The sequence below is a fragment of the Rhipicephalus microplus genome, chromosome 3 (assembly GCF_043290135.1).
Source record: "Rhipicephalus microplus isolate Deutch F79 chromosome 3, USDA_Rmic, whole genome shotgun sequence".
NCBI lineage: Eukaryota > Metazoa > Arthropoda > Arachnida > Ixodida > Ixodidae > Rhipicephalus > Rhipicephalus microplus.
The window spans coordinates 285,870,486-285,898,233 of NC_134702.1; the positions used below are offsets into that span (position 1 = coordinate 285,870,486).

At 45.4% G+C, this 27,748-nt stretch overlaps 1 protein-coding gene across 5 annotated transcripts; it reads left to right on the forward strand.

The window, feature by feature from the left end:
- Positions 1-2: 2 nt before the first annotated feature.
- On the forward strand, positions 3-27,657 carry LOC142804307 (uncharacterized). 5 transcript variants are annotated; one of them, XM_075891092.1, is made up of 7 exons: positions 16-8,109; positions 9,014-9,143; positions 9,904-9,963; positions 10,035-10,094; positions 10,158-10,262; positions 10,318-10,431; positions 10,890-27,657. In XM_075891092.1, exons 2-7 carry the CDS (start codon positions 9,023-9,025, stop codon positions 11,243-11,245), a joined length of 816 nt encoding a protein of 271 aa, XP_075747207.1. In that variant the 5' UTR covers positions 16-8,109; positions 9,014-9,022; the 3' UTR covers positions 11,246-27,657. The 5 variants fall into 5 exon arrangements, 4 of the variants coding, with proteins under 4 accessions (XP_075747207.1, XP_075747210.1, XP_075747211.1 ...); XM_075891095.1 differs by lacking the exon at positions 16-8,109 and adding an exon at positions 8,339-8,892; XM_075891096.1 differs by lacking the exon at positions 16-8,109 and adding an exon at positions 8,339-8,867.
- The last annotated feature ends 91 nt before the right edge of the window (positions 27,658-27,748 follow it).

The window sequence follows — 27,748 nt, forward strand, 5'->3', positions numbered from 1 at the left end:
ACACACACAGCGTTGTGTGCGTGTGTGCGTCTCTCTTTTTGTGTCCTTGTCGTGGTGCGCTGTACCGTAATAAATGACAGTTAAGATATATTGCCACCTTTCTGAAATTATTTTTTTGAAATTTTGATCCTATACTGATTGTGTGCTTGTCTTAAAAATGAACTGCTTAAAAACACACTTCAAGTACGTTGAACAAGAAAAGGGCTACCTAAACATTGGCGTCTCCAATGGCTTGGTCAATGAAACGCTTGGTTCATTAATGCATATACAATTGGATGAAAGGGGAATTCCAGAACGTTTCCGACTCCACTTTCACTCTGAGGCAACGGGAAAACTGCTGGCATCAACTATTGGGCTACTCGGGAAGTTGCTGGTCTTGTCGTGCCTGTAAATTCAGTTTCCATCGAAATGCGCATCGCCACTATCTCTTTAGACAGACTAACTCAACTCGCTGAGGAGTTGTGGCGACGCTTGCGCTGATGAACATTGCATGGCTTCGTCGTCGCTATACAGTGTACATCTCACCACAAACTTCACGGACTGACGTTATTGACTTCTTGGTGCACATTTTCCACGCTGTGTGCCTACGAGATGTGCTGGGGATGCGCTTACAGGATGTGTCACTGGAGACTTCAACGTTGACGTATGCTTCGACGTAAAAACCAATCGCTTGTCGTGTTTCTCGATCCCGAATTAGGACTTCGCATCTTGTTGGACGTCACGCAGCCAATTATTCACAACAACACTAAAATATTTGGTTACTGCATTATTGCCGATTCAAGCACAATCTACCTTGTTCGCTACATTTCGCATGGTTCCTAAATCTCCTAGCCTTACTTCGTATAACAGCCCGATGTGTTGCTATCACTTTAAATTTTCCGGCCTTGTGCCGGAACTGTGACTTTTTTTTATGCTAGTTTTTTTCCCAGCCGTCGACTAGCGGCTGAAGTTGTTTAAGTGTACTTTATCCCTGCTGAGACAAGGTACTGTGCTGCTGAAGCAGGATCAACACCAGCCTGCCTCAAAATATTTATTGCGCCAGGATTTCAATTGCAGAATTAACACATAAATCTTATAGTCAAGGGGAAAAAAACGCCATACGTAGCTGCGAGTAACGCGCAGGTACGTATGCGCAGCACTGTCACAGCAAAAGCTGAAAGAGCAGCCTTTCGGAGCCTTTTCTCAACACTCTATGAGTAACCACTACAAGCACCCTTGCTGGGTACCCACTATGCCATAAATATTCATATTTTAGTGTAGTTGGCTGGCATTCACTGTGTTATCGTTCATAATTCTTCTGAGAAGCGTTGTATGCAATAGTCGCCTGCTAGAAATTTTGTGCAATTTTTTATGCAGGGGCAGACAAACACGAAGAATTATGCCTGCTGAAGTGGCTACAGGCCACAGTTAGTAGTTAGTAGGTGAACAAGAACAAGCTTTTGTAATGGGTTGGATCGTTGGACGACCCACTCCTTATGCAATTTGCACTGCGTGACGTCTGGTTGTCTCTTTGATGCTCTGAAACACTTTATTATATATTTCCCTATTAAAGATACTGGGTTGGTGGCTGCTAGATTCATTGGTGGATATGGTGGAAATAATAATGGATATGGTGGAAATATTAGTGGATATGGTGAAAACTGTAGTGGGCATAATGGCTGATGTGGGCGAGAGTGGAAAAAATGATGACAGATGATGGTGGTGGTGGCGAGCCAATGGTAGTGATGGTAGAAAACACCGGCTGATGATGGCTAGAGGGGGAAAATTGCTGGCAGATGGTGGTGGTGGTGGCGAACCAATGATGGTGATGGTGGAAAAGCCTGGCTGATGGCGGCAAGGCTAGACGTATTTGGTGGAAAGCTTCGTTAGCAAGGTAGATGACGGTGGCGTGATGGAAGCTTGGTGGATGACAGTATGTGAAATCACTTATTTCTAGTATTTCAGAATTATATATATTTGACATCCGCGATGTGTTTTTTTGTTGTGATGTTTAGAAGACTAGAGGTGTCCCTATGAACAGTAACAATAAATGTTTTACATCGGCGCGCAGTTGTCGAGAAATAAAGAAGCTCCAGTTCGCAATTGCCCCTTTCACTGTTAGAGGAGAACACAGTGGTCACTTCATGTCACCACGCTAGAAACGCAACTCTGGCAATTCTTGCACGCTCTATTTTGAGCCGTGCTTTTAAGTTAACAAAGTGCATGAGAATATGGATAAACTTTCACTCTCGACAAGCGTCAAGACGAGCCCCAGAGAATTTGACTTTCACCTTTCTCTTCTACTACCATCATTTCCACCAAAGGTTAATCCGACCGACTGAGCCCGTACAAATGTTAGCAGTGCTTCTGAGTTTCAGAAAGCATGATTTTGACAATTGAAAATGACAATACAGCACAGCTGTGGCATTATTTAACGTAAATGAAGCCTTTTTAATTGTCTACGGTGTCCGCGCAAGAAGCGACAAATATCGATGCGACGTGCTTGCAGCACTTCCACCAAATGTACGCCTCCCCTCACCGACAGCCCCCGGTCGCACTCTCCAGCACTTCACTGGCTCTTATGTGAGAACACAGACTCGTCAATTCGAAAGCTTACTGAACCAATATGTTAGCATAATGTTTCTGGCGCAGTGCATTCGTTTTGGCCAAGCCGTTAAGTAGTTGTTCCAAACGACAGAGCAACAGTGGTGCGCTGGCACGACTGCGCTGTGCGTTGCGCGAAAAACATCACAACAAATTGTGTGGGCATATCTCTCGAATGAGCATAGAAGCGTCATAAATCCTGAACAGATATCGCTCTTTGGAAGGAGCGAGAAACGAATATTAAACTTGGCAGTAACCGCCGATAAACTCTGCCCGCTCTGCAGTCCACTGAGTTGTTTTTTCTTCTTGCGGTTGTAAATTGCAACAAAAACGCAGCGCTGTTGCCATTATCGCAGTGGCAATCGTTGCAGGCAGCACTTGTTCGTGTTTATCAAATGTGCAAATGTTAGTAGCAGGTGCAGATCCCTTCAATCTCGAGTAAGCGACAAACAAAACTGACGTTAAACCGTGAGTTTGTGGGTTGACTATCTTTTTACCACCACACCTGCCATCTGTCAGCGTAGCCCAGTCATTCTGCTTCTGGTCACCGACGTGTGCGGACGCAGGATGGCAGGCTCGTCAAGATCTGCGACAGCGGCCGACGCTGGCCGCGGTTTCTCGTGCACATCACTTCCCAAGGACCGTTTAATTCTGCCACTACTGCCCACAGGAGAAGGACTCAGACGCACGTTGGTTATGCATTGCGACATCGCAGTGCGTCCGTACGGGATTAATGACTTCCGAAAGCCGCTCAAGGAACTAGGCATCATTCAAGAGGTGAGCGGCATAGGAGCGTATCAGATGTCGCACGTCTGGCTTCTTAACATGAAGACAGATGAGGCCAAGAAGACACTTCTGGACGCTGGCCTACTCTCCGTGAAAGACCGGCCCTGCGTCGTCGTCGACCCAGAGAGGCAAGAGGTGCGTCTCAAGTTGCATTGGGTAGCCTTTGACGTCAACGCAGAGACTGTATGGCGCGCTTTCTGGGAGTACGGTGAAGTGAAAGAAGTCATCAGCGACAAGTGGAGGGACGAAGACTTCGAAGGAGTTGAGTCAACCACAAGATTTGTTCGGCTATTACTTAAAGAAGGCGTTACTTCGGATCGCATTCCCCACCAGATGCGTCTCGGAAGCGGCACGGCACTGGTGGTCGTGCCAGGAAGAGCGCCGCTGTGCCTGCGTTGCCGGAACACGGGACACATTCGTCGCGACTGCAGGGTGCCCAGGTGCGCTGGTTGTCGCGCTTTTGGGCATGAGTAGGCGGACTGTACTCGTTCCTATGCCAGTGCAGCAAGTCGAGCATCAAATGCCGACCACACTGAATTGCTCATGGATGAAGAGGAAGCAGAGAGGGCCGCGGCGTCGAAGGCAGGAGTGGAGGCGTCTCATGCAGTGGCGACCAGCGAGAGAGAGATAGAGACCCCTAAGCAAGACACAGATGAAAATACGGTTATGGGCACTCCAACGCAACGGCGTTCGACCCGCATGGAAACCCAACACAAGGCTGAACCAGTCATCGGGTCCGACGCTACTTCGGACATGGATACAGTCGAAACTACACCAGTAAAGCGACGTCTGAATGAGGGAGACGTGGCGTCCCAGCAGCGTCTGACCCAGGAAGATCAAGGGCAGTGGCGAGTGGCTGACTCCAAAAAGTCTCGGGGTGCTGGCCGCCTGCGTTCGTCGTCGCTTTCACGCGGCGGCGACGGGACGACGCCTTGAGCGTCGGCCGGACAGTGGGTTAGGTGTTGGTAAGGTAAGCGTCGCTCGCTCGGCCTTTTCTCATCACGATGGCGACTATTAGATTGGCGACGCTAAATGTACGTGGGCTTTCTGCCAAACGGCGGCAAAACCAGCTTTACCGCCTGGTTATAGAACAAGATCTAGACATCGTCGCTGTACAGGAAACTAAAGTAGAGAGTGAAGAGCACGCTGAGCGAATGGTGCCGCCTTTCACGAGACTGTTTGATGTGTGCGTTTGTCACGTGGTGGGTACATCTGCAGGTTGCCTCTTGTTAATTCGGCAGAGCCTCAATGCGAAAGTGGAGTCTGTAACTACCTGCAAGGCGGGTCGTTTTATTATATGTGATTTTTCCTTACCAAGAGAAAAATGGAGAGTAATCTGTGTGTACGCATCCACTGTGATTCAAGATCGAAGGGAGTTTTTTGAAAAACTTGATGTGTATTTGAAATGTGAAGGTAAACTAATTTTGTCCGGGGATTTCAACTGAGTTTGTTCGAGTATAGATAAATCAAGTTCCAGGCCATACAGAGATTTAAGCACTGCCGTTCTAATCGACATGGTGGTGAAAGCTCAGCTAGAGAACGTGGGTGAATGTCTTTGCAGTGGAAAAGGGGTTACGTTTACCCACTTTCAGCGTTCAAGCCATGCTAGACTTGACAGAGTATACGTGTCTTCCGAAATCATTCCTTCGTGCCATGATTACAGAGTTACACCTGTTACGTTTTGTGATCATTGTTTGGTTTCATTCTCAGTGGGTAAACATAAAAAGAAAAACAAACATTTCTCTTGGGACCTCTGGAAATTTAATGTAAAGCTACTAAAGGATGAAGAGTTTAATCGGATTTTTCTAGAGGGCATAAAAGATGATGATGATGATGATAGTAGATTTTAGTGGCGCAAGGGCGACTCAGGCCAAAGAGCGCCAAACACACGGTTTTTGGTCGATTTGATTATAAAAGGTCTACTCAGGGTGGCAAGAGTAAAAGAGTAGTGTATAGAACTTAAACTTAGGTGTAGTGACTATGTGTGATGGGTTTAAAACGGGCTACGCTTATGGGTAGGGCATAAAAGACTTAGCAAATAGAACACTGGAATCCTGGGGACAAAATTGGGAAATATTTTAACAGACCATTAAACTGAAGGCACCTGAGAGAACCAGTATCCTGAGACATGCTGAAAAAGAACTTGAAGTGCGCTTGCGTGGAAACTTGCAACAGTTAGTAGCGGATGAACGTACTCAGGCCGGAACATTTTCAGAGGAGATAAACATAACTAAACAGAAGCTAGAGTTGATAGACCAAGAACGTTATCGTGGAGCATTGATTCGAGCTCGAGCAGAAAACTTGGTAGCGGGAGAAATGCCAACAAAACGAGCTCTTGGAGCTGAGAAGAGACAACATGCCTGTAAAAATGAAATAAGAGAAATAGAATATAAAGGAACAAAGTGCCATACGAAAGAAGCAATATCTGGTGCGTTTTTCGAATATTACAAAGAGTTATTCACACCAACCAGTGAACACGCAGAACGTTTTAATAGCAATTTCATTTTATTAATGCCAAGACTTGATGATGAAAGAAAGGAAATTTTAAAATTGCCTATAACAGAGCGAGAAGCTGAAAAAGCAATTGATGAGTTAAACAATGGTAAGTCTCCAGGACCAGATGGCCTGAGTGCTGCAGTGTACAAGAAATTCAAACACGTAGTTTCACTTATTTTGAGGGAGGTATTTAAGAGGCTTTTAAGTGTAAACAACTTCCACCATCGTTTTTGTGAGCCTACACGGTCTTAATACCCAAAACAGAAGATCCCGCGAAGTTAAGAAGTGTTACTGCATATAGAACAATTAGCCTAACTAATGTTGACTATAAAATATTGATGAAAATATTGGCCAGAAGACTCCAGACAGTTATGACAAAACTGATTGGGCCCCACCAAACTTGTGGCATAAAGGGAAGGAAAATAATGACCAACATAAACATAGCACGATCAATCCTAGAAAGTTGTGGCGCTATGCATCTCAACGTTGTCATGCTTCAAATTGACCTTGAAAAGGCATTTTATCGCGTGCCGCACGACTTGCTCCTTTCATTACTTGAGCACATTAACGTAGGGAGTTTGATTAGCGACGGAGTGCGCATGGCTTACACTGGATGCACGACGAGATTGGTAATAAATAAAACTGCGGGTGAGCGTATACCTGTGCTGCGGTCAGTGAGACAGGGGTGTCCACTATCGCCCTTGCTTTTTGCTATTTTTATTGAACCTTTCTGTTTAACTGTAATTAATAACCCTGCAATAAGCGGCTTTAAATTGCATGAAGCTGAGGATAGCCTCCTTGCATACGCAGACGACATTGCAGTTTTCTGTACAAATTATGAGAGTATAATGCATGCTGTAAATGCCGTGAAAACTTCTTGCCAGGCGAGTGGTAGTGCCGTGAACTGGGATAAGTGCCTTGGCTTCTGGAATGGGGAATGAGACGTCACGTCAAGAGTATTTCTAAACGTTAAATGGCAGGAAACATCAGTGAAGTATTTAGGAGTGCCGCTGGAGTTCTATCATGACAGTGAACCGTATTGGAAAAAAGAAACTCAGGCATTGCGCAATGATGTAGAAAAATGGAAAGGTTGGGGTATTTCGATATTCGCACGGGCCACAACGTGCAACTTGTTCCTGGTGAGCAAGCTGTGGTACGTAATGCAGGTTTTGCACTGCAGTAGAATAAGTGTACAGAAAATACACAGAGTATTTGCAGTTTTCATATGGAGCTCTGTATGGTAAATATCAAGCCGCACAAACCTGTTCAGAAAAGTTAGAGATGGCGGGCTCGGATTAGTTCATTTGTACATAAGACACCTTGTCAATCGTTTCCTTTTTCTGCGTGATGTAGATTACCCCATTTTGAGAACTGTTATACAACTAAGGTTATCTGGAGTGCTGTCGGGATTTCTCGTATCATCATCAAATATGCAAGGACCAAATACAAGGGTATTTAAAGTAAGTTGTTTCGTCTTTTCGCTTTTTGTCAGTGAGATTTTCGTTAGAGTATCTGGCTGAAGTACCACGTAAAAATTGTATAAAGGCCTTGTCGATGTTTTACTGCCTGCACCATTGTACCGTCAGCTATATTGTGCAGTCCCAGGACAGGATGTCCTGAAACGTGTTAAAAGAATGCTTGTAGCGCCAGGGGTCAAAACTTTTAAGTGTAAATACACTTTATAAGCGACCCCAAAACATCCACCGCCGTCGGCGGCGTCCGCAGTCTTCTCTCTATCTTTAAAAGAAAGAGGACTTGGCGGGCCGCAGCGCGACGCTCTACCGAATAAGCCACGAACGCGACGCTGATATCGGTGTCAGTAACGCACATTATACCCCCTCCCCCTTCGCTCGCTCCTCCACTCTCCTCGCTCGCTGCATAGAGAAAGGAAAAGACAAGAGAGGACACTCCGCGAAACCTGGCCTCAGGAAGTGCATCACGACTGCGTAACGAACTAGTGCTCTCACCAAACGTCAGAGGGCGCAAGCGCAAAAAAAAAAAAAACAGTTGTAATCAATGAAACAGAATTGTTCTTACAAAATAATAATTATACGCCCAAATCTGGTATGTTCTTTATACATAAAAACAATTTATTCAACACACCTTACGCGAATATTTTTCTTCAGCCGTACTGTCATAAACACCATCCACCTAGCGACAAGCCCATGCATGACTGACAGCGGGAAGCTTTCGTCGCTTTCGTCAACGTCGGCTGCGTCGGCGTTTTCGTGCGTGAGATAACAGGTGAGGCACGTTTTCAAGCGAAGCTTGTTGAATGACATGTTGTTGGGCTTGTTGGGTCATTTTTTCAGAAAACGGTTACGCCTGCGCGAATAAGAGAATAAGACACCATGCAACAATCATAGAAAGATGCACACACACACGTTGCACTTCGTGTGTGCGAGTTTGTTTCTTACGTGTTGTCTCATTCACACAGTTGTAACCTTTTTCTGAAGCTTGTAAAGACGGGGGGGGGGGGGGGTTGGCTAAAAAGAAAGTTTGCGGCTCTATATGCGGCGGCTAGACGGGAACATTGTGCAACGTATGCAGTATAGCAAAGGCGGCACGGCGTCAAGCCGAGGCGACGCGTGCTGCGTCTGCCACGGACGCGAGTGCCTGTGCGCTGAGCATAGCTGGGCAGCTAGGTCATAGGCTCGGTGGCTCGGTGCAAAATATTGAGAAGCGTTCGCTAGGCCTCGCATGCTTCACGACGCGTTTCCCGAAGGCTCGGAACACGAATAATTCTTGGTGCGCCGGAGGCAAATCTGGACTAGCCAAGTGGCCATCATCTTCGTTTCTTCGCTAGCCTTGTGCCACTAGTGCAATCTGCCCACAAGTTTTTTTGACGTTTCCAATATAATTTTACCGCACAAATTTCAACTACGATTTTTCTTCCCAATTTACTGCAGATACTGCGTACGCCCTAAGGTGTTCTAAAGTTCCCAGGCCGCGATACCATTGCATTACAAGGGATAGCGACTTGGAAACTTCTGAAGATCTTTGTACGTGGTCTTGACGTCTATCTTTGTGAGTCAGAGTTTTATGGGTCAGAGATGTATCACTGGTTTTGTATTGTGCATCGATTAGCTAATCATTCAAAGGGGTTTGCTGGTACACTTACGAAGCATCCACTTACTAACATTTTCAGACCGCGCTGATGCCATGCCGTCCGGCGGTCCAAGCTACGGCAGCTACTGCTGTGTATCGTGGTGCTTCAACAATGGCAGAACGCACAAGAAGCCTGGGACGAGTTTCCTCCGCATACCACGGGACGGCAGGTGTGTTAAAGCTTTTGTATGGTTTGCATGTTTTTAGGCTTACTGTTCGTACTTGCTCAGTGAGGGTAACAATAAAAAATCACCATTCAAGCACTTCCCCTTTCAGCTGATAGTTCATTGCCAACAGGATGAAAGCATGGATGCAGTATGCTGGACGCGATGATCTCCTTAGTAAGCCGGCCAGCCTATTGTACGCAATGTACAGGGTTTGTAGCGACCATTTTACTGCTCAAAGTTTCATGGACCCTGGGCACACAAGGCTTACAAGAATGGCTGTTCCCAGTGTGCAACCAGCTGCACCATGCCAATGATTGACTGAAACTCAAATATGTGCAATAGCAGCCACTTGTATTGAATCAGTGGCGACAGTTAACCGCGAAGATCTTTGTAGCCGATGGAGAATCCTCACTATAGAAGCAACACTTGGAAAGTCTTAAATTTTGTGAATTGTGGGCTATTACCTTCCTAACAGCACCTTTACATTTCTGTCGTTTTTTGATGTTCTTGACCTGCGCAACTTGTTTTGAAAGACTTTAAAGGGCTATTTCAAGTTATCTTCAAGCCTGAGTGCACATGTACGTATATCTTTCATCAGTGAAAGCTGGCACTCTTGATAATTCCAAAAATCACAAATTACTTGTTTCCTAGTTGGTGCCTTCTCTTTTCTTCCACGTTCGACCAATTTATGCGTTTGAAAGAGCTGTTTAAGTTTCCCCATGCTACAGGCTTTGTAACTTGTACCAACTGCACATATATGCAGGTTCTCTGAGCGTCGCTTCAAGTAGTGACTGTGGCATGGCTGCAGAAGCTGCACTGCAAGGTGCGGATGAGCTCCAGTTTGTGTTATTTTAAGCCTCTTACTGACACATTGTCGTAATTTTATTTCTTCAGGATCTGCGGTAGAGGCTTCAAAAAGCGGCTCCTACACATTGAGGTGCCCCGATGAACAGGGTGCGTTCAGTGTCGCGATTTCTTTTTTTTTACCCAAATTGACTGTTGACCAAACCTCTGCAGGTGGCAGCTCCCTTGTAGCTGGTGAAAGAACTTCTGCTGACTTCGTCTTACCGGAGAAAACCTTAACCTGTCCTTCAGCTGTCACAAAAGGAACTTGTGTGACCGGTCAGTTGTATGTTCACTTCAACACCAGAGTGGATTGATATAGAGACTTCCGCAGGCCGCTCGCAAAATTGTTCCGACAGCACTGTCCGAGGCACTGAAGAAGCTTCACAAGACCCTCCAGAAGACGTCTCCGCCAACAGCTCCACGCCTGAGTGCCCTAGAGAAAATGGTGACTATGCTTTTATTGCAGCTGTTTTTAATGTGCTATTTTATGTTTAGGACATTCTGAGGAAACTATCCTCAAAAGGACACTACGTGTGCACTTACAAAATGTAAGGGTGGGCTCTCAGTGATTTTCATTTTTTTGTGCATTGTCAACATTGTGAATGGTTTGTTTTTAGGTAGTGGAATCGAAAACTTTGCACCGCAGTAAGTTGTGCACCTTGGGTCTGAAAGAGCGAGGAAAGTGCTCGTATAGGATTAGTTGTTTGAAAAATTGAATTGCTGCACAAACTTGAAAAAAAAAAAACAAGAGAGACAGGAAAGAGTGCACTCTTTCCTGTCTCTCTTGTTTTTTTTTTCAAGTTTGTGCAGCAATTCAATTTTTCAAGTATGAACCAACTAGTCTGCAAAAAAGTATTGATTAGTTGTTCTTCGCTTTTACATCCATTTTTTTGTTTATTGCAGTGCGTTCCTGTGTGCCAGCGACAATGTCTCCATCAATGAAGTACAAGCAAACCATTAAACATCTGCAAGCCAAAGTAGGAGCACAGCGGAAAACTACCAAAAGAGTGCGGAGACAGCCTCACCAAGCACCGTCATCGACTTCAAAGGCCCTTGGAGTTATCCGACCGCACGTCACCGAGGAGGTTTTTAAACTTCTTTCTGCACATGTTCGCTTGAGGCCCAAACGCAAGGGCAAGCGATTTCCCGTGTGGTACAAGAAACTCGCTCTTAAACTTCCGAGGTCCGCGAGCATACCGATTTCTGGCTCCATATTTTTCTTAGCCCTCACGGCGTTCATTAAGGAGGTGGCTAGCTAATGTAAAGATGACTCCAGGCATATTTCCAGGAATCCTTTCTTTCATTGCAACAAATACTCAAGCGTGGAAAGAACGGGATCGATTGTGCGCTTTAGTTTTCGACAAAATAGCACTCAAAAAGAATTTGTACTATGATGCTGCAAGAGACGTTGTCCAGGGTTTTACAGATGATGGCACTTATCGCACTTCAACTATCGCTGATCGAGCACTGGTTTTTCTTCTTGTTGGTGTTTCAAGAAAGTGGGTTCAACCGGTTGCTTTTACTATAGGGCACACATCAACACCAACATCTGTTATGCATAACGTGCTGGTGTCACTCATTGTGGAGCTTAGGAGCATTAATATCGCAGGGAAAGCAGTCATTTGTGACCAGGGCAGTTCAAATGTAAGTCTCGCTAACCAACTAAGAGTGACTGTAGCAAAGCCTTTTTTTTGAAGTTAATGGTGAGCGGGTGTATTACATTTTTGATTTTCCGCATTTAATTAAAACAACGCGCAATAATGTCCAAGCGCACAAGTTATACATTGGGGATGACATCGTTAACTGGTCGCACACTGTAAGCCTTTATCAATCCTCACATGAGTTGCGGTTGCGATTGGCTCCAAAGTTGACTGAACGGCACGTTCATCAGAAACCTTTTTTTAATATGAAGGTCAGCAGAGCAACTCAGGTCCTCAGTGCATCAGTTTCGATTGCTATCACGGCAATGATGTATGCGAAGGTGCTGCCTGCCTCGGCCATCACTACAGCTCAATTTTGTGATCGTATGGACAGGATTTTCAATGCCTTGAACAGCTCGAGTAAAAAAAAGAACTTCGCAAAAGCTGCGGCATGCAATCATGAAAAATGATTCAGAGCTGATTGACTTCCTCCGAGGCCAGCTTCCCTGGATTGCATCAGGGCAGTTTGTTGGCAGACGTCAACCACAAACCATCGTAGGTTGGCAAATTACAATTCAGGCAATTTGTCAACTATGGGACGACCTCTGCAAAAATTACAATTTTGAATACCTGTTAACACGCAGGCTTCAACAGGATCCTCTGGAGAACATATTTGACCACATTAGGCAAAAACAGGGTTGCAACACCAACTTCAATGTAGCACAATTTATTTGTGGCCTGAAGCACATCTGCATAAGAAAACTCTTCAAGCTGTCAGAATACGGAAATGTCGAGGATGATGAATGTGACCTTCTCCAGGAGCAGCTCTCGCCATTCTCCCTCACCAGTGCGTCTCTTGTGGATAATGAGGAGTGTGCACAGCCACAGCCTGACAACTTTCCCGCTCTAGACGATCTGTCTGAACTTGCGACCAACATTCACTCCCATATTATCGATGACTCCGCTGCATATTATGTAGCTGGTTTTTTCATCAAACACTTCCTTCGGAATGCATGTGACGGTTGCAGTTGCCCACAGTTACTGAAAGACGACAGTGAGACGCTTAAGGGTACCCACCAGTATCTCACAATGCTCAAAGCATACCACGTCCCCAGCAAACTTTTTAGGAATCTCACTGTGCCATCAGAAGCAGCTTTTGCATACGTACAACAACTTGAATCTCACTTTCTTGCCATAATTGAAGCCACTGCACATCACCTGAAAGTGTGCGACGTTTTGTATCACCATCTGTCAAGTGTTGGCGATTTTCATTTCTGCTCTGCTGGGTGTCGCGAGAAGTTTCTGAAAATGTTTTGCCGGGTTCGTTTATGTTGGCATGTGCGTTTTGTGAACCGAAACTTAGATAGGGTTAGGTTCCAGTCTTCAATCTCAGGCATACAGCTTGACAAGTTCAAAGGTTAGCAATTAGCGGCGGGTTTACACTAAAGTATTCGAGTTGAGCCGAATCCTGCAATAGTTTTGTTATGTTATTACTTCGTTACAACAGACTTCATTATGGTCTTATATGCTTATATTCAGTTCAACTGGACTAAACACTCCTTCGTTGCATACATTGTTTTGGTTACCCACTATGAGGAGTAGGGACTCTGTTTATTCGCTCGAAGTGATTTGTATAACCTTAAAAAGAATGTTGGGTATCCTGTTTGTATTTTTGTAGCGAATGCGGGCCAACTGTACACTTTACTGTGGGTCGCTTGGTCACTGTGTATGCTTTATCTCTCCAGCTCAAGTAATATATCGATAACAAAACCGCTTGTTGAAATGTCTTCCAGCGGGTAAAGAATACAGTATGAAGTGGGCATGATTCACGTTATCACGCTTCTCATATTTTAGCTTCTCATCAACCTCCTCATCTCGCCCATCAAAATTTTCAAAAGAATACCCAAACTTGTAGCGTTTGATGGGGCTGCGGACGCTGCCATTTTATTTTTATATAGCTTGTGAGTGATAACGTACGATGTAGAGCCTTTGTGAAAAATAATGAGCCAAAGTGGTTGTCTTCTGCTATTTATTAGCCCTGTAATACCGCTCTCGTAGCACCAATTAAGGTCTACAATTCTGGATAAGTGGTGACTACAATCTATTTTAGCTCGCAAGCGTCACAGCAACACCCAGACGCAAATCACTTGGGATCTTAAGTTTTTGATGAAGGCGACGCATAAGAAGAGTCACAAGACCTGCCAGTGTTGTAGCATAAAGTTTGTCTTTCACGTAGTGAGCAAGCTGCAAAGCCCTACCTTTCTGAGGACAAGCAGGCATCAAGTCTGTTTTTTTTTCATTTTGGGCTAGCTGTTCTTAAGCACAGCCAGCACACTACACCTTTGCCTTTCTGCTATATTGTGTCGTGTGGTTTCTGTGCGCTCTTTTTTTCTATGCGTTATTTCGGTTAACCCCAGGAGTGATTCGCGACTTCATTGCTGTGTCTATGTCACTTCTTCCTTCTTCATCAGCATTGTGCGCTGTGTTTTTGCCATAGATCCTTACTTACCCACTGGCCCGGTCTGTCATACTTCACCAGCTTCTCGGCTTCTGCCAACTCTAGCGATGTGTGCGTTGTCTGTGTTCTCTCTGTATTTGTTACAATATTTGTTACAATTTAATTGTAAGGCGAGATGCATTTGTTGTCTACCTCTGTCATATTGTGCTTTTTATATTCTATACCTTGCCTTTAAATAAAACATTGCGGATACTCTGTCTCTTTGACTGATATATACATTGATCACTTGTTCAAAAAGAAAAACACAAGCGCGATGAATAAAACCGTAGTGAATTAACATTACCTGCATCTCTTTTTATTATAATCTAATCGAAATAAAAATTACGTCACGACCAATTCGCACGAACCACTGAACAAAACAAAACAGAGAATCGCTAAATCAAAACTACCTGCAAAAACTATCCATTTGGGCGATGAAAAGTGGTCTAAAATCATGAACTTTCGTCATAGCCAAACGTCGGTTACGCAAAGTAATTCAAAATTTGCGCCAGTGAAACCGAAACAGGAAGCGCACGCCACTTGCTCTCACCAACCACCAGGTGTGCTAGGGTCGATTGGGCCGCTGGGGTCTACGGGAGTGTCCACTCTTAACCTTTTTTTTTATTTCTCTATGCTCGCTGTAGCTGCGCGCGCACCCCTATCTGATTGATTGGTATGTGGGGTTTAACGTCCCAAAACCACCATATGATTATGAGAGACGCCGTAGTGGAGGGCTCCGGAAATTTCGACCACTTGGGGTTCTTTATCATCATCATCAGCCTGACTACGTCCACTGCAGGACAAAGGCCTCTCCCATGTTCCGCCAGTTAACCCGGTCCTGTGCTTGCTGCTTCCAATTTATACCCGCAAACTTCTTAATCTCATCTGCCCACCTAACCTTCTGTCTCCCCCTAACCCACTTCCCTTCTCTGGGAATCCAGTCAGTTACCCTTAATGACCAGCGGTTATCCTGTCTACGCGCTACATGCCCTGCCCATGTCCATTTCTTCTTCTTGATTTCAGCTATGATATCCTTTACCCCCGTTTGTTCCCTAATCCACTCTGCTCTCTTCTTGTCTCTTAAGGTTACACCTACCATTTTTCTTTCCATTGCTCGCTGCGTCGTCCTCAATTTGAGCTGAACCCTCTTTGTAAGTCTCCAGGTTTCTGCTCCGTAGCTAAGTACCGGCAAGATACAGCTGTTATATACCTTCCTCTTGAGGGATAGTGGCAATCTACCTGTCATAATTTGAGAGTGCTTGCCCAATGTGCTCCACCCCATTCTTATTCTTCTAGTTACTTCAATCTCGTGGTTCGGCTCTGCGGTTATTACCTGCCCTAAGTAGACATAGTCTTTTACAACTTCAAGTGCACTATGACCTATCTCGAAGCGCTGCTCTTTGCCGAGGTTGTTGTACATTACTTTCGTTTTCTGCAGATTAATTTTAAGACCCACTTTTCTGCTCTCCTTGTCTAACTCCGTAATCATGAGTTGCAATTCGTCCCCCGAGTTACTCAGCAATGCAATGTCATCGGCGAAGCGCAGGTTACTAAGGTATTCTCCATTGACTCTTATCCCTAACTGTTCCCATTCTAGGCTTCTGAAAATCTCCTGTAAGCACGCGGTAAATAGCATTGGGGAAATTGTGTCCCCCTGCCTTACACCCTTCTTGATTGGTATTCTGTTGCTTTCTCTATGAAGCACTATGGTAGCAGTTGATCTCCTGTAGATTTCTTCCAGAATGTTTATATATACTTCATCTACGCCCTGATTCCGCAGTGTTTGCATGACGGCTGATATTTCTACTGAATCAAACGCCTTCTCGTAATCTATGAAGGCTATGTATAGTGGTTGGTTATACTCTGAGCATTTCTCTATTACCTGATTGATAGTATGAATGTGGTCAATTGTTGAGTAGCCTGTTCGAAATCCTGCTTGTTCCTTTGGTTGATTGAATTCTAATGTTTTCTTTACTCTGTTAGCAATTACCTATGTAAATAGCTTGTATACTACAGAGAGCAAGCTGATCGGCCTGTAATTCTTCAAGTCCTTGTCATCTCCTTTCTTATGTATTAAGATGATGTTAGCGTTCTTCCAAGACTCTGGTACTCTTCCCGTCTGGAGACACTTCGTAAACAGGGTGGCTAGTTTTTCTAACACAATCTGTCCTCCATCTTTCAGCAGATCTGATGTTACCTGATCCTCACCAGCAGCTTTGCCCCTTTGCAGGCTCTCCAAAGCTTTTCTGACTTCTTCTATCATTACTGGTGGGGTGTAATCTGGGTTACTGCTAGTTCTTATAGTATTAAGGTCGTGGTTGTCTCGGCTACTGTACAGATCCCTGTAAAACTCCTCCGCTATTTTAACTATCCTATCCATATTGGTAGTTATTTTGCCTTTTTTGTCCCTTAGTGCATACATCCGATTTTTGCCTATCCCAAGTTTCCTCTTCAATGCTTTGACACTTCCTCCGTTTTTCAGAGCGTGTTCAATTCTCTCCTTGTTATAGCTTCTTACATCGCATACCTTACGCCTATTAATCAACTTCGAAAGCTCTGCCAGTTCTATTTTGTCTGTTGTACTTGACACTTTCATGATTTGACGCTTCTTAATTAGGTTCTTCGTTTCCTGGGAAAGCTTGCCAGTGTCCTGTCTAACTACCCTGCCTCCAACTTCCCCTGCACACTCCGTAATGATACTCGTCAGATTATCATTCATTGTATCTACGCTAAGGTTGGTTTCCTCACTAAGAGCCGAGTACCTGTTCTGCAGTAACTTTCTGAATTCCTGTACTTTCCCTCTCAGTACTAGCTGATTGATTGGCTTCTTGCGTATCAGTTTCTGTCGTTCCTTCTTCACGTGCACCCAAATCTTTAACGGTTCTTTAACGTGCACCCAAATCTGAGCACACGGGCCTACAACAGTTCCGCCTCCATCGGAAATGCAGCCGCCGCAGCCGGGATCCGAACCCGCGACCTGCGGGTCAGCAGCCGAGTACCTTAGCCACTAGACCACCACGGCGGGGCGCACCCCTATCTCTCGCGCACCCGCATTCTCTCTCAGTCTCCCGTCGAGAGCGGGTCGTGAGGGGGAGTAAAGTTAAAATCCGTTGGCATTCGCCAGTGAGTTAACGTAAACTCCCCCGTGTGATCAAATTGCGATTCCCAGGAACCATTACACCATAAAGACACCATAGTGTGATTAATAAATATAATAGTGCGAATTAATAAATACCCCGCATAGCATCACCCCGTGTATTCGCATTTAACCATGGTCACCCTCGGGAAAATGCTTGGGAGTTTTTTTTTTCTTTAAATTACATACTGGTACCTTACCAGTTAAAACGTGGTTGCAGGGTAAGGGAATATTCGTGCAATGGAGCACAAATTGTCACTTGCGTAATAAACCGGAAACAATTGAACACGTGTTTATAGATTGCTGGAGCGGGGTCTTTTTCTGGGACATACTGCAAAGAACCTTGAAAAAAGAATTACCGTTAAGTCCACATGGCATTCGTTTTCTTTCGGTTAAAAACGAGGCAGGTGTACCTTATGATCTTATCATGCTCCTGGGCCTGCACAGTATATGGAAAACCTGATGTGCCTTTGAAAGCGCGGATGTACAAGTGCTAGCTGTGCGCCAATATTTTTGCAAATCTGTGCCATTTTCTTGAAATTCTGAAAAGCCAAGAGGATGTGCCAGACTGCATTGGGTGCATTGAGCGATTGTTACGAATGCCCAAGTACTGATTAATAGTCAGCCAAGAGCTGACGGTACCTCAATGAATTCTGTGGGTGTATTTTGTGACGCACTTAAATTTGGACCAATATGTAAATATGTAAAATGTGAACAGTCATGATATGCAAGGCAATAAAGATAAAAAAAAGTCAGCGTAGCCCAGTGTTAAGCGTGCTTAATTTGGAATCCGAAGGTGGCAGGTTCGATTCTGCGCTGTCGCACCTTTTTTTACGGGTGTTTTCTACATCGTTTTTATACAATTATTTTTATTATTTCTTTAGTGGCCACTCGTTACGGTAGTTCTGACGCTGCTTCGTGCTCCAGCACTGCCAGCTGAAGCACGCCATTCACAATACGCCACCATACACCATGTGCCACCAACATTTCCACCACCATAATCCACCAAAATGGTGGATGGTGGATTCAACCATTCCTATGGCTGACGTTTTTCAATAGGGTTATGTTGACGCGATTCCTTTTCCGACATCAAACCCGCCTAAGACCAGTTTTAAAATGAGCTACCAGCACCAGCATGTGAAACAATCGCTTCTCACGCTTCTCGATGCCGAATTCGGACTTCGCATCATGTCGGACATCACGCAGTCATCACGCATTCACAACATCACTAAAATATTGTGGTTTCTGCATTACTGTCAATTCAAGCACAATCGACTTTGTTCGCTTCATTTCGTATGGTTTTCGTATAAAGAGGCTTATGAATGTGGTGAATGTCCTCCTTTTTTCTGTCAGGGCCATACAACATTAATCCCAAGAAAGTCACAACCCTGAAGAGCATTAACGGATATAAGCCTATATCGTTATGTAACGTCAACTACAACATATTTGCAAAGTTTCCGAGAAATCGGTTACAGACAGTGATTGCTAAATGTGTAGGTGACCACCAAACATGGGAAATTAGAGGTCGCTCTATACAGAGAAACATTGACATTGCACGGTCAGTCCTGGAGTGTATTGATGATAGCATGGACCAACTAGCCCTCCTTCAAAATATCATCATCATCATCATCATGATTGGCCTGACTATGCCCATTGCAGGACAAAAGCCTCTCCCATGTTCTGCCTGTCAACTCGGTCCTGTGCGTGCTGCTGCCACTTTATATCCACTAACTTCTCAATCTCAGTTGCTCACGTAACTTTCTGTCTCCCCCTAACCCGCTTGCCTTCTCTGGGAATCCAGTAAGTTACCCTGAATGACCAGTGGTTATCCAGCCTACGCGCTACTTGCCTGGATCCCACATGCGTACGTTAAATAACTCCTTCAAATAGACCTTGCTAAAGCATTTGATCAGGTAGAGCATGATTTTTTTGTTCTGGCTCCTAAAACACTTACAGTTGGGTGATGCGCTGTACAATTGTTTTTTTACTCTGCTATAAGAAGTGCACAACCAGACTAATTGTAAATTACACACTTTCTAATATAACACAGTTAAATTAATCTGGGCGTCAGGAATGTTCGCTCTCGCCTATGCTTTTTGCAATTTACCTGGAACCATTACGTTTAAGAGTACTTCTAAATGCTAGCACAAGAGGCTATCGACATGATGCTGAGGAAGTTAAACTTGTATCTTATGCAGATGACATTTCTTTCTTTTGGGTTGATAGACCCAGCGTTCAGGAAGCAGTCAACACTACTTTGAAGTCGCTGGCGCGAACATCAACTTTTCATAAAAGTAGAGGATATTGCCTAGGAATGTGGGCCCAAACTTCTTCGGTATTCTCAACTATCCATTGGAATGTGACTGATACGTGGTACCTTGGTGTGCCTTTCGATAACTATCGTAACAGCAGCCCACACTGGACCGCTGCAATAACTACGATCCACAGAAAGGTGGCAACGTATCACGGACTATTTGCGAGAGCAAAAGCGTGCAATATATCCCTTGCGTCAAAGCTTATTTATGTTCCCAAGATGTTGCATTGCCCTCGTGTGGACATTGAAGCCTTTCATAGGATGTTTACCTGCTTAATTTGGAGCTCTTACTGGTAACACATGAGAAGAGGCAACGTTTTTCGTCCGCTTAAAAAGGGTCCCTCGGCCTGGTGCATTTGTTTGTGTGACAGTTGGTGCTGCGATTTTTTTACCTCAAAGATGTGTTCCACCTCTTTCTTTAGCGGTTCTTTGAAATCGTCTATGTTACCACCTATCTTTTATTCACGTCACAGCAGGCGTTGTCAAGAAATTTCCGTTGTGGGGATTCCAAAAAGAAATTGTTGATACTGCCAATTTCGTGAAAGCCCGAATTAGTTTAGAGTATTTGTATACTATTGACAGAAGAAATTTAACTGCCGCACTTGTGAAAAACCTTTTCCCTGAACCTGTTTATCGAATGCCAAGCTCGCTTTTGTCTAGTCATAATATATTTTTCGTGTACATAAAATGTGGATATCTCATTCAGCCTCTTCATAATTTATATCAATGATCTCTGTCACATTCCAGATTGCCCCAAAGTAGTAATGTATGCGGACAATACAAACATCTTTTTTGAGGGTTCTTCACATGTCTACCTTGAAGGGAACGTGCATGTCTTTTAGAGTCAGCTCTCGTCAAGGTTAAAACCTAATAAGTTGTGCTTAAACGCAAATAAAACCAAGTACATGCTGTTTGCCCCCCTGATTGAGCCAAGAAATTTTATTATGACTGATAGCTACCAGGGCCATATATTAGAACAAGTTAACAGCCAGAAGTTTCTAGGTGTCTGGTTTCAAGAACACTTATCTCAGAATGAGCATATAGCGAAGTTAAAGTGAGGACTAAGTCAAAGTATTGGCTGCTTATATAGGGTAAATTCTTTCATACCACTGTGGCTGAAAAATATCCTAAAAAAACTACACACTCTTCTATTCACGACTTTCTTACTGCGCGCTTGTGTGTGGGACTACAACACTAACGAACTAATACAAATTGGTTATTCTGCGAAAAAGAGCCTGAGAATGTTAGAAGGCTTTCATGACTCTATACGTGACTTGCGGGCACAGCCACGACTTTCGAAATATGGCATTCTCAAAGCAAGCCAGACTTACTATTTTAAGTTATTCAAGCACATAAAATGCAATAAACTCTATCGTTCGCTGGATTTTCGGGCTTCTTTGTACGATTTTTGTACTTACGCTGGAAGGACTCCGAAGACTCGAGAGATCTACGGACAACACTCATATTTTCAGATTCCCGCGCCAAGCAAGTGATCAGAATGGTACTGATTGAAAACAACGTTGAATTTTCTTGACAATCGTTTTATGTTTCCTCATTGCCTATCTGATGTTTTTATCCTTGTGTTCATTTTCCGTAAGCATCCCTGTGTATTCTGTTATTTTTGTGTATTTTTTTTTCAATGGCGATGTGAAATCGCAACTAAAGTAAAACTGGTATGTATAACATTACGATTATTGTGTTTATATTTGAATACAGTAAATAATACTTCATGATTGCTGTATGTGTTACAGTATTTGCACATGTACCTTTTGTATTTTCCTTTTTTGTATTTTCTATGTTTTTATATTTTCTTTTATATCTTGCAAATTCTTATGATGGCCGGCCTGCTTCACTGCATCTCGAGCAAGGACCCTTTGTTTGGCTTTTAGCTGTTTGCCTTCGCCCCATTTTCTGTAGTGGCACAGAAAGAAACAAACAAATAAATCAAAAGAAAGAAGTGTTGCACAGTGGGTATTGTGGACTACCGCAGAGGTCAAATTAAACTCATATTCTATGAAAACAGGTATTGCGAATACAGCAGCAACGGCGTGCTCTTGTGCCGGCAACAGAAAAGCTACGGCTACCGATCCGCATACGGCTTCAAGTGGTCGAAGTGGTCACTTGTGTATCCAGTACTGAAAATCCAGATAACTCTGGTTTCAGATACTGCTGAAACGGTCTACGTGTGAATGCCAACTTCACGACTGAAAACTAACAAATATACCAGCAGCCATACGCATTTATTTGGTAACACACTATACGTAACGTTATGGTTGGACGTGACCCCTGATTGCTTCTTGAGTTTGGTCCGACATGGGAATAAATTCCTGTTGTATGTTTACGTTGAAATGTACATACTCCCAACAGCAAAAGTTTGCGGGACGCGAAATGTTCGAGAAAGCTGACTGCCCGCTTTGTCTAGAAATGTATTTTTAAAATAAATGTTCCCTTTTGTACTTGGCATGCCGACCGATACAGTCATCAGCTTGATTACAAGACTTATAAGCACTGTTATCGCAGAGATTTGCATTTGCTGTGGATTCAACGTCCCGCAAACTTTTGCTGTTGATAGTACGTGGGGAGCGGGCAAAGCGACACTGAACATAACGATGCGCCCAGTGCACACACGGCAGCCGAAGACCACATGCTGCAGTGAATCTTCAAAAACAGCTCCTCATGAGCGTCATGATGTGACCACTATTCGGCGTCTTGAATAGCTACAGCCGCAGACGAGGCCTAGGTACTAAATCTTTTTACTCTAAATATGCACCAAAATAATATGAGAAGGCTAAGAAAATATACGCACGATAGTTCCCATGCTCTAAAAAAATATCGGGGGAAAGCGTGGTGCAAAAGTATTTTCCTGCCTTTTTGAAGCTGAAAAGCCTTTGCAAAATTAACTTAATGATTGTCTCATAACTGCGCCTATAAAAAAGTGCACTGCAGCATGAAAACAACTATTTATAATGTGACGCAAAACACCACCGATGTTGCATTAACACCAATCACAAGGGCACTTATAAGCGATATATTGCGCCAGATGTGGATGCGATCTCATGTTTATAATCAAACATAGAAGACGTGGCGCATATATATTGCTGCTTTAAACGAACACGACAAATTGTGGGCATATGTATGTACATGTTTATATCACACAATCACCTGAGCCCTGCATCATTGCCCTCAAAGAGGCAGCCTTAACTTTATTGACAAACGCTAGATTAGCTAACATACACGCGGAACACGATCACCTGAAATAACTTGCTTTTTTGAACGCATACGTTTTGTGACAACTATAGTCACTGTCATCGTCAATGTTTCCATGCACATCTTTGACGTGAATGTCGCACAAATAAATGGTTGAAAGTTTTCGCACCACAGTCGTCCTCGTGTTTCAATAGTGGTTCGTGCAAATTGCTCAACGCAAATACTTTACAATGCCCATATGCGTGTGCAGGCCTCCCTTTCAAGGAGAGGGGCGTCGCAGCGGACCCCCCTCCCTCAATCCCTATCAATGTGTCAAAAGGTATGGGGCTCGCTGAGCCCACCCCTCCTCTCATCCCCTCTGCCCCCATGCGCCGTGCGCTTGCCTATGGCAATGCTGAGTGATGTAGACAGAGAGTTGCAGCCCCTCCCCCCTCCCCACCGCCATTTTTTCCTATTTCATTGAGCATAAAATGACGGTGCACCACATCTGCCTGCCCACATCTGTAACAGACCGGACTATCTGCTATCAGCATTCGCCCTAGGCGATATCGTCTTCTCCTCCTCTCCACCGTTTCGTGCGCTTTACGTTCCTTCCTTTTCTTTCTTTCCCCCTTCCCCGCTGTGAGCGCGGCTACTTAAGCCCAGCAAATAAACGGCCAGGGGTCTTTCGTCATGGCGAGGCCCAGCCAAGTGTTCATCGTCGTCTTGTCTCTGAGTTAAACGATACATGGTGTCAGAAGTGGGATACTGACGTTCGAAATGGACCTCGTCAAGCCCCCGGAACCGTTGCAACTGTCCGGCAACATCAGGAAAAACTGGCTGGTATTCAAGCAGAAGCTGCAGCTGTTCATCACCGCTACGGAACCGGAGAAGCCCCGCCCATCGGCCGTAAAAGCAGCGATTCTTCTGAGCACCGCGGGGGACGAGGCGCTCGAGGTCTACAACAACTTCTCGTTTGCGGCAGGTGAGAGCAAAGAAGATTACGACACGTTAGTGCGGAAATTTGAAGATTATTGTGTCGACCAGGGTAATGAAGTCTACGAAAGGCACATTTTTCGACTGCGAAAGCAGGAAGAGGCCGAGCCCTTTGAGCAGTTCCTACGGGACTTAAAAAAGCAAGCAAAGCTGTGCAACTTCGGTACGCTTGAAGAGTCAATGATCAGGAATCAAGTGGTGTTTGGGACAAATAATGCGAAACTTCGAGAAAAGTTGCTGAGCGACAAAGACTTAAACTTGCAGAAAGCAGAAAAAATTTGCAAAGCTGCTGAGATTGCTGCCATTCAGAGCGCAGCATGGTCAAATGAAAGCCTGCACGTTGACGTTACACGCCGCACACACCGCACGAAGTTTGCGAATGGAACTCGGTGTCGAAATTGTAACAAGGTACATGCCCCCGAGCGGTGCCCGGCGTATGGAAAAACTTGTTATGCATACAAGAAACGAAACCACTTCGCCGCATGCTGCAACAATGCGCGCAGGATAAGCGAGGTTCACAAAGCCGAAGAAAGCAATGAAAATTTTGACATCTTGGGCATCAGAATTTGCGGCGTCACCGGAGATATAGGAGCGGATTGGATGGTTCGTGGAAAAATAGCCGGTCAGGAGATACAATTCAAGGTAGATACCGGGTCTCAGGCAAATTTGCTGCCCCTAACCCTGTTCAACCGAATCGCCCACGCAAGCACTCCGCGAAAGAGCGCTGCTGTCCTCTCCGCCTACAACGGCAGTACAATCAAACACGTTGGCGTGGCGACCGAAGATCTCGAGATAAACGAAGCACAGCATTCAGTCTCGTTCTTTATCGTGAAAAAGGGGCGCCAAGCCATCCTTGGCTTAAAGACATGCCAGCAGTTTGGTCTGGTACCGGTGACAATGGACGCCGTGAAGGTAGGCTATGGGCAAACGAAATTCCAGCTTGCATTTCCTGACCTCTTCAGCGGCACCGGCTGCGTCAGGCGACCCTACAAAATGTTGCTACGAGAGGATGCCGTTCCAGTCGTGCAGCCTGCCCGCAGAGTACCCATAGCGTTGAAAGGACGCCTGCGACAAGAACTGCAACGAATGGAAAAGGCCTCAATCATCGTCAAGGTGGATGAACCAACTTAATGGGTGAGCCCCCTGGTAGTTGTGCACAAGAAGGATGGTACCCTTCGCATTTGCATGGACCCTAGAGCAGTGAACAGGAGCATTAAGCGGGAGCACTATCCTATCCCTTCAAGAGAGGACATAGAGAACGAGCTGGCAGGAGCAAAATATTTCTCACGGCTCGACGCTAATGCCGGCTTTCACCAGATTCCTTTAGATGAGGCCACTTCACCAATATGCACTTTTGCGACACCATTTGGGCGGTACCGTTTTTTGCGTCTGCCTTTCGGAATTTCCTCAGCCAGCGAGGTGTTCCAGAAGACTCTAACAGAAATGTTCGAAGGGCTGCCGGGAGTGCGAGTCTACGTAGACGACGTTTTAATATGGGGCGACTCAAAGGAAGAACACGACGAACGCGTCATCGCAGTACTAAGGCGGGCGCAAGAGGAAGGGCTGACATTTAATCCAGCTAAATGCGTGTTCGGCACCACGCAGGTTGCATTCCTTGGCGACGTTATCGGAAGAGACGGAATTCGTCCGGACCCCGATCTAATCGAAAGCGTCCGTGCCATGCCAGCCCCAAAAGATAAACAGGGTGTGCGCAGAATACTCGGGGTTGTGAACTACTTTCGGAAATACCTGCCAGCTTTGAGTGATAAAACGGTGTTGCTGCGTAGCCTGGTGAAAGAAGCATCGGTGTTTGAGTGGACAACAGCCCATGAGCGCGAATGGGACCAGATTTGCGCAGCGCTTACTAATCCTCCATTGCTGGCTCTTTTTGATGAAAAAAGAGACACTAAGATAACTGCGGACGCCTCAGGAGCAGGTATTGGCGCTGCCTTATTGCAAAGACACGGGGATGACTGGCGCCCAGTGACCTACGCCTCAAGAGCGCTGACGCCGAGTGAAGAGCGATACGCCCAGATAGAAAAGGAAACACTGGCAATTGTTTTCGCTTGTGAAAAATTTCATCAGTTCGTGTATGGACGAAGCATTACGATAGAAACTGATCACAGGCCATTACTTGCGATTGCCGAAAAGAACATTGCAGATATGCCACCCAGGATACAGCGGTTTTTCATCCGTCTTATGAAATATGATTTTTTGTTGCAGTTTGTACCTGGTAGGGACCTGTTACTCGCAGACCTGCTGTCTCGGGCTGCACTACCAACTGGCGGAGGCGACCAAGTCGAGGACGTGGACGTCCACACAACGCAAGTAGTCACCAGCATCATAAGCAAAGCGACTATGTTGCGGCTGCAGAAGGAAACCCGCGAAGATCCGCTTCTCAGCCGCACCATGAAACAAATGGAAGATGGCATGGCAATAGACGGTGTACTGAAACCGTATGCGGAAGAGCTATCCTTGGTCAATGGAGTGGTGCTAAAGGGTTGCAAAGTTGTGGTGCCTAAATAAGTGCGTGCGGAAATTCTTGAGCGAATTCACGAAGGCCACTTAGGTATGACCAAGTGCAAAGCTAGAGCCCGTAGACTGGTTTTCTGGCCGGGAATGAGCAGTGACATTGAGCGACGAGCGCGAACGTGCAGCGTATGTCGAAAGTACACATACAGTCAACAGAGTGAACCCCTCCTGCTACAGCCAACGCCCAACCGACCGTGGCATCGCGTAGGCATAGACCTATTTACATTCGCTGGAGAACGCTACGTAGTTGTGTTTGACGCCCATTCTAACTTTCCTGACGTCGAGAAACTCAGAGGTACCACGGCGGCGGAAGTAATCGACAAGATATCTGCTATCTTCTCGCGATACGGCATTCCCAACCAAGTTTGCACCGACAACGGGCCTCAATTTGCATCGCGAGAGTTCACGTCCTTCGTGCGCCGATATGACTTCGAGCATATCACCTCAAGTCCAGAGTTCCCACGATCAAATGGCTTAGCTGAAAAGGGGGTACAGATCGTAAAGCGTATTCTAAAGAAAACCCACGAGTCCCGGGGTGATGTATGGCTTGGTCTGTTGGCTTATCGATCTTCTCCCCTTGACAGCGGTCACTCACCCGGAGAACTACTGCAAGGTCGTCGCCTGCACGCCACTCTTCCAGAATACAACGTCGACGGAGGCATACCCGTATGGAAACAGCGACAGTCTTCCCGAGGCAGGCCACTACCACCCTTGGAAGCCGGAAATGTGGTCCGGATCAAACATGGAAGCTGGTCACGCCGAGCGAAAGTGGTACGAGAGACTGCACCACGATCATACGTGGTAAGAACGGAAGACCATGGGCTCCTGAGACGGAACCGACAACACTTGCAGCGAACGGACGAAAACTTCAACGACAAGGTCAGCCCCGAGGGTAATCCGAACCCCGACGCGAGACCCCCGACGAAGTTCAGTGATGGACACCGCGGCAACATCACGCCGGACAACCCACTGGGGTGTCACCAGGTGCAACCAGCTCAGACAGGAGAAGATTACAGCGCCACCATTTCTCCAGACACTCCAGGAAGCCCACTGGCTGGCCTGCGCAGGTCAGGACGCCAGCGCAGCGAACCGAAGCGCCTTCACTACGGGCCATCCTTCCATGAAGTAAATGAGTGCAAAAGAAATCAGTGTTTTGAAAATGTGTGAAGAGAAAATGTAACAGACCGGACTATCTGCTATCAGCATTCGCCCTAGGCGATATCGTCTTCTCCTCCTCTCCACCGTTTCGTGCGCTTTACGTTCTTTCCTTTTCTTTCTTTCCCCCTTCCCCGCTGTGAGCGCGGCTACTTAAGCCCAGCAAATAAACGGCCAGGGGTCTTTCGTCATGGCGAGGCCCAGCCAAGTGTTCATCGTCGTCTTTTCTCTGAGTTAAACGATACAGCCCTCACTTCAAGGATGTGAACCAGGCCCCCTGAATTTTTTTCCCCAATGCCTCGGGCA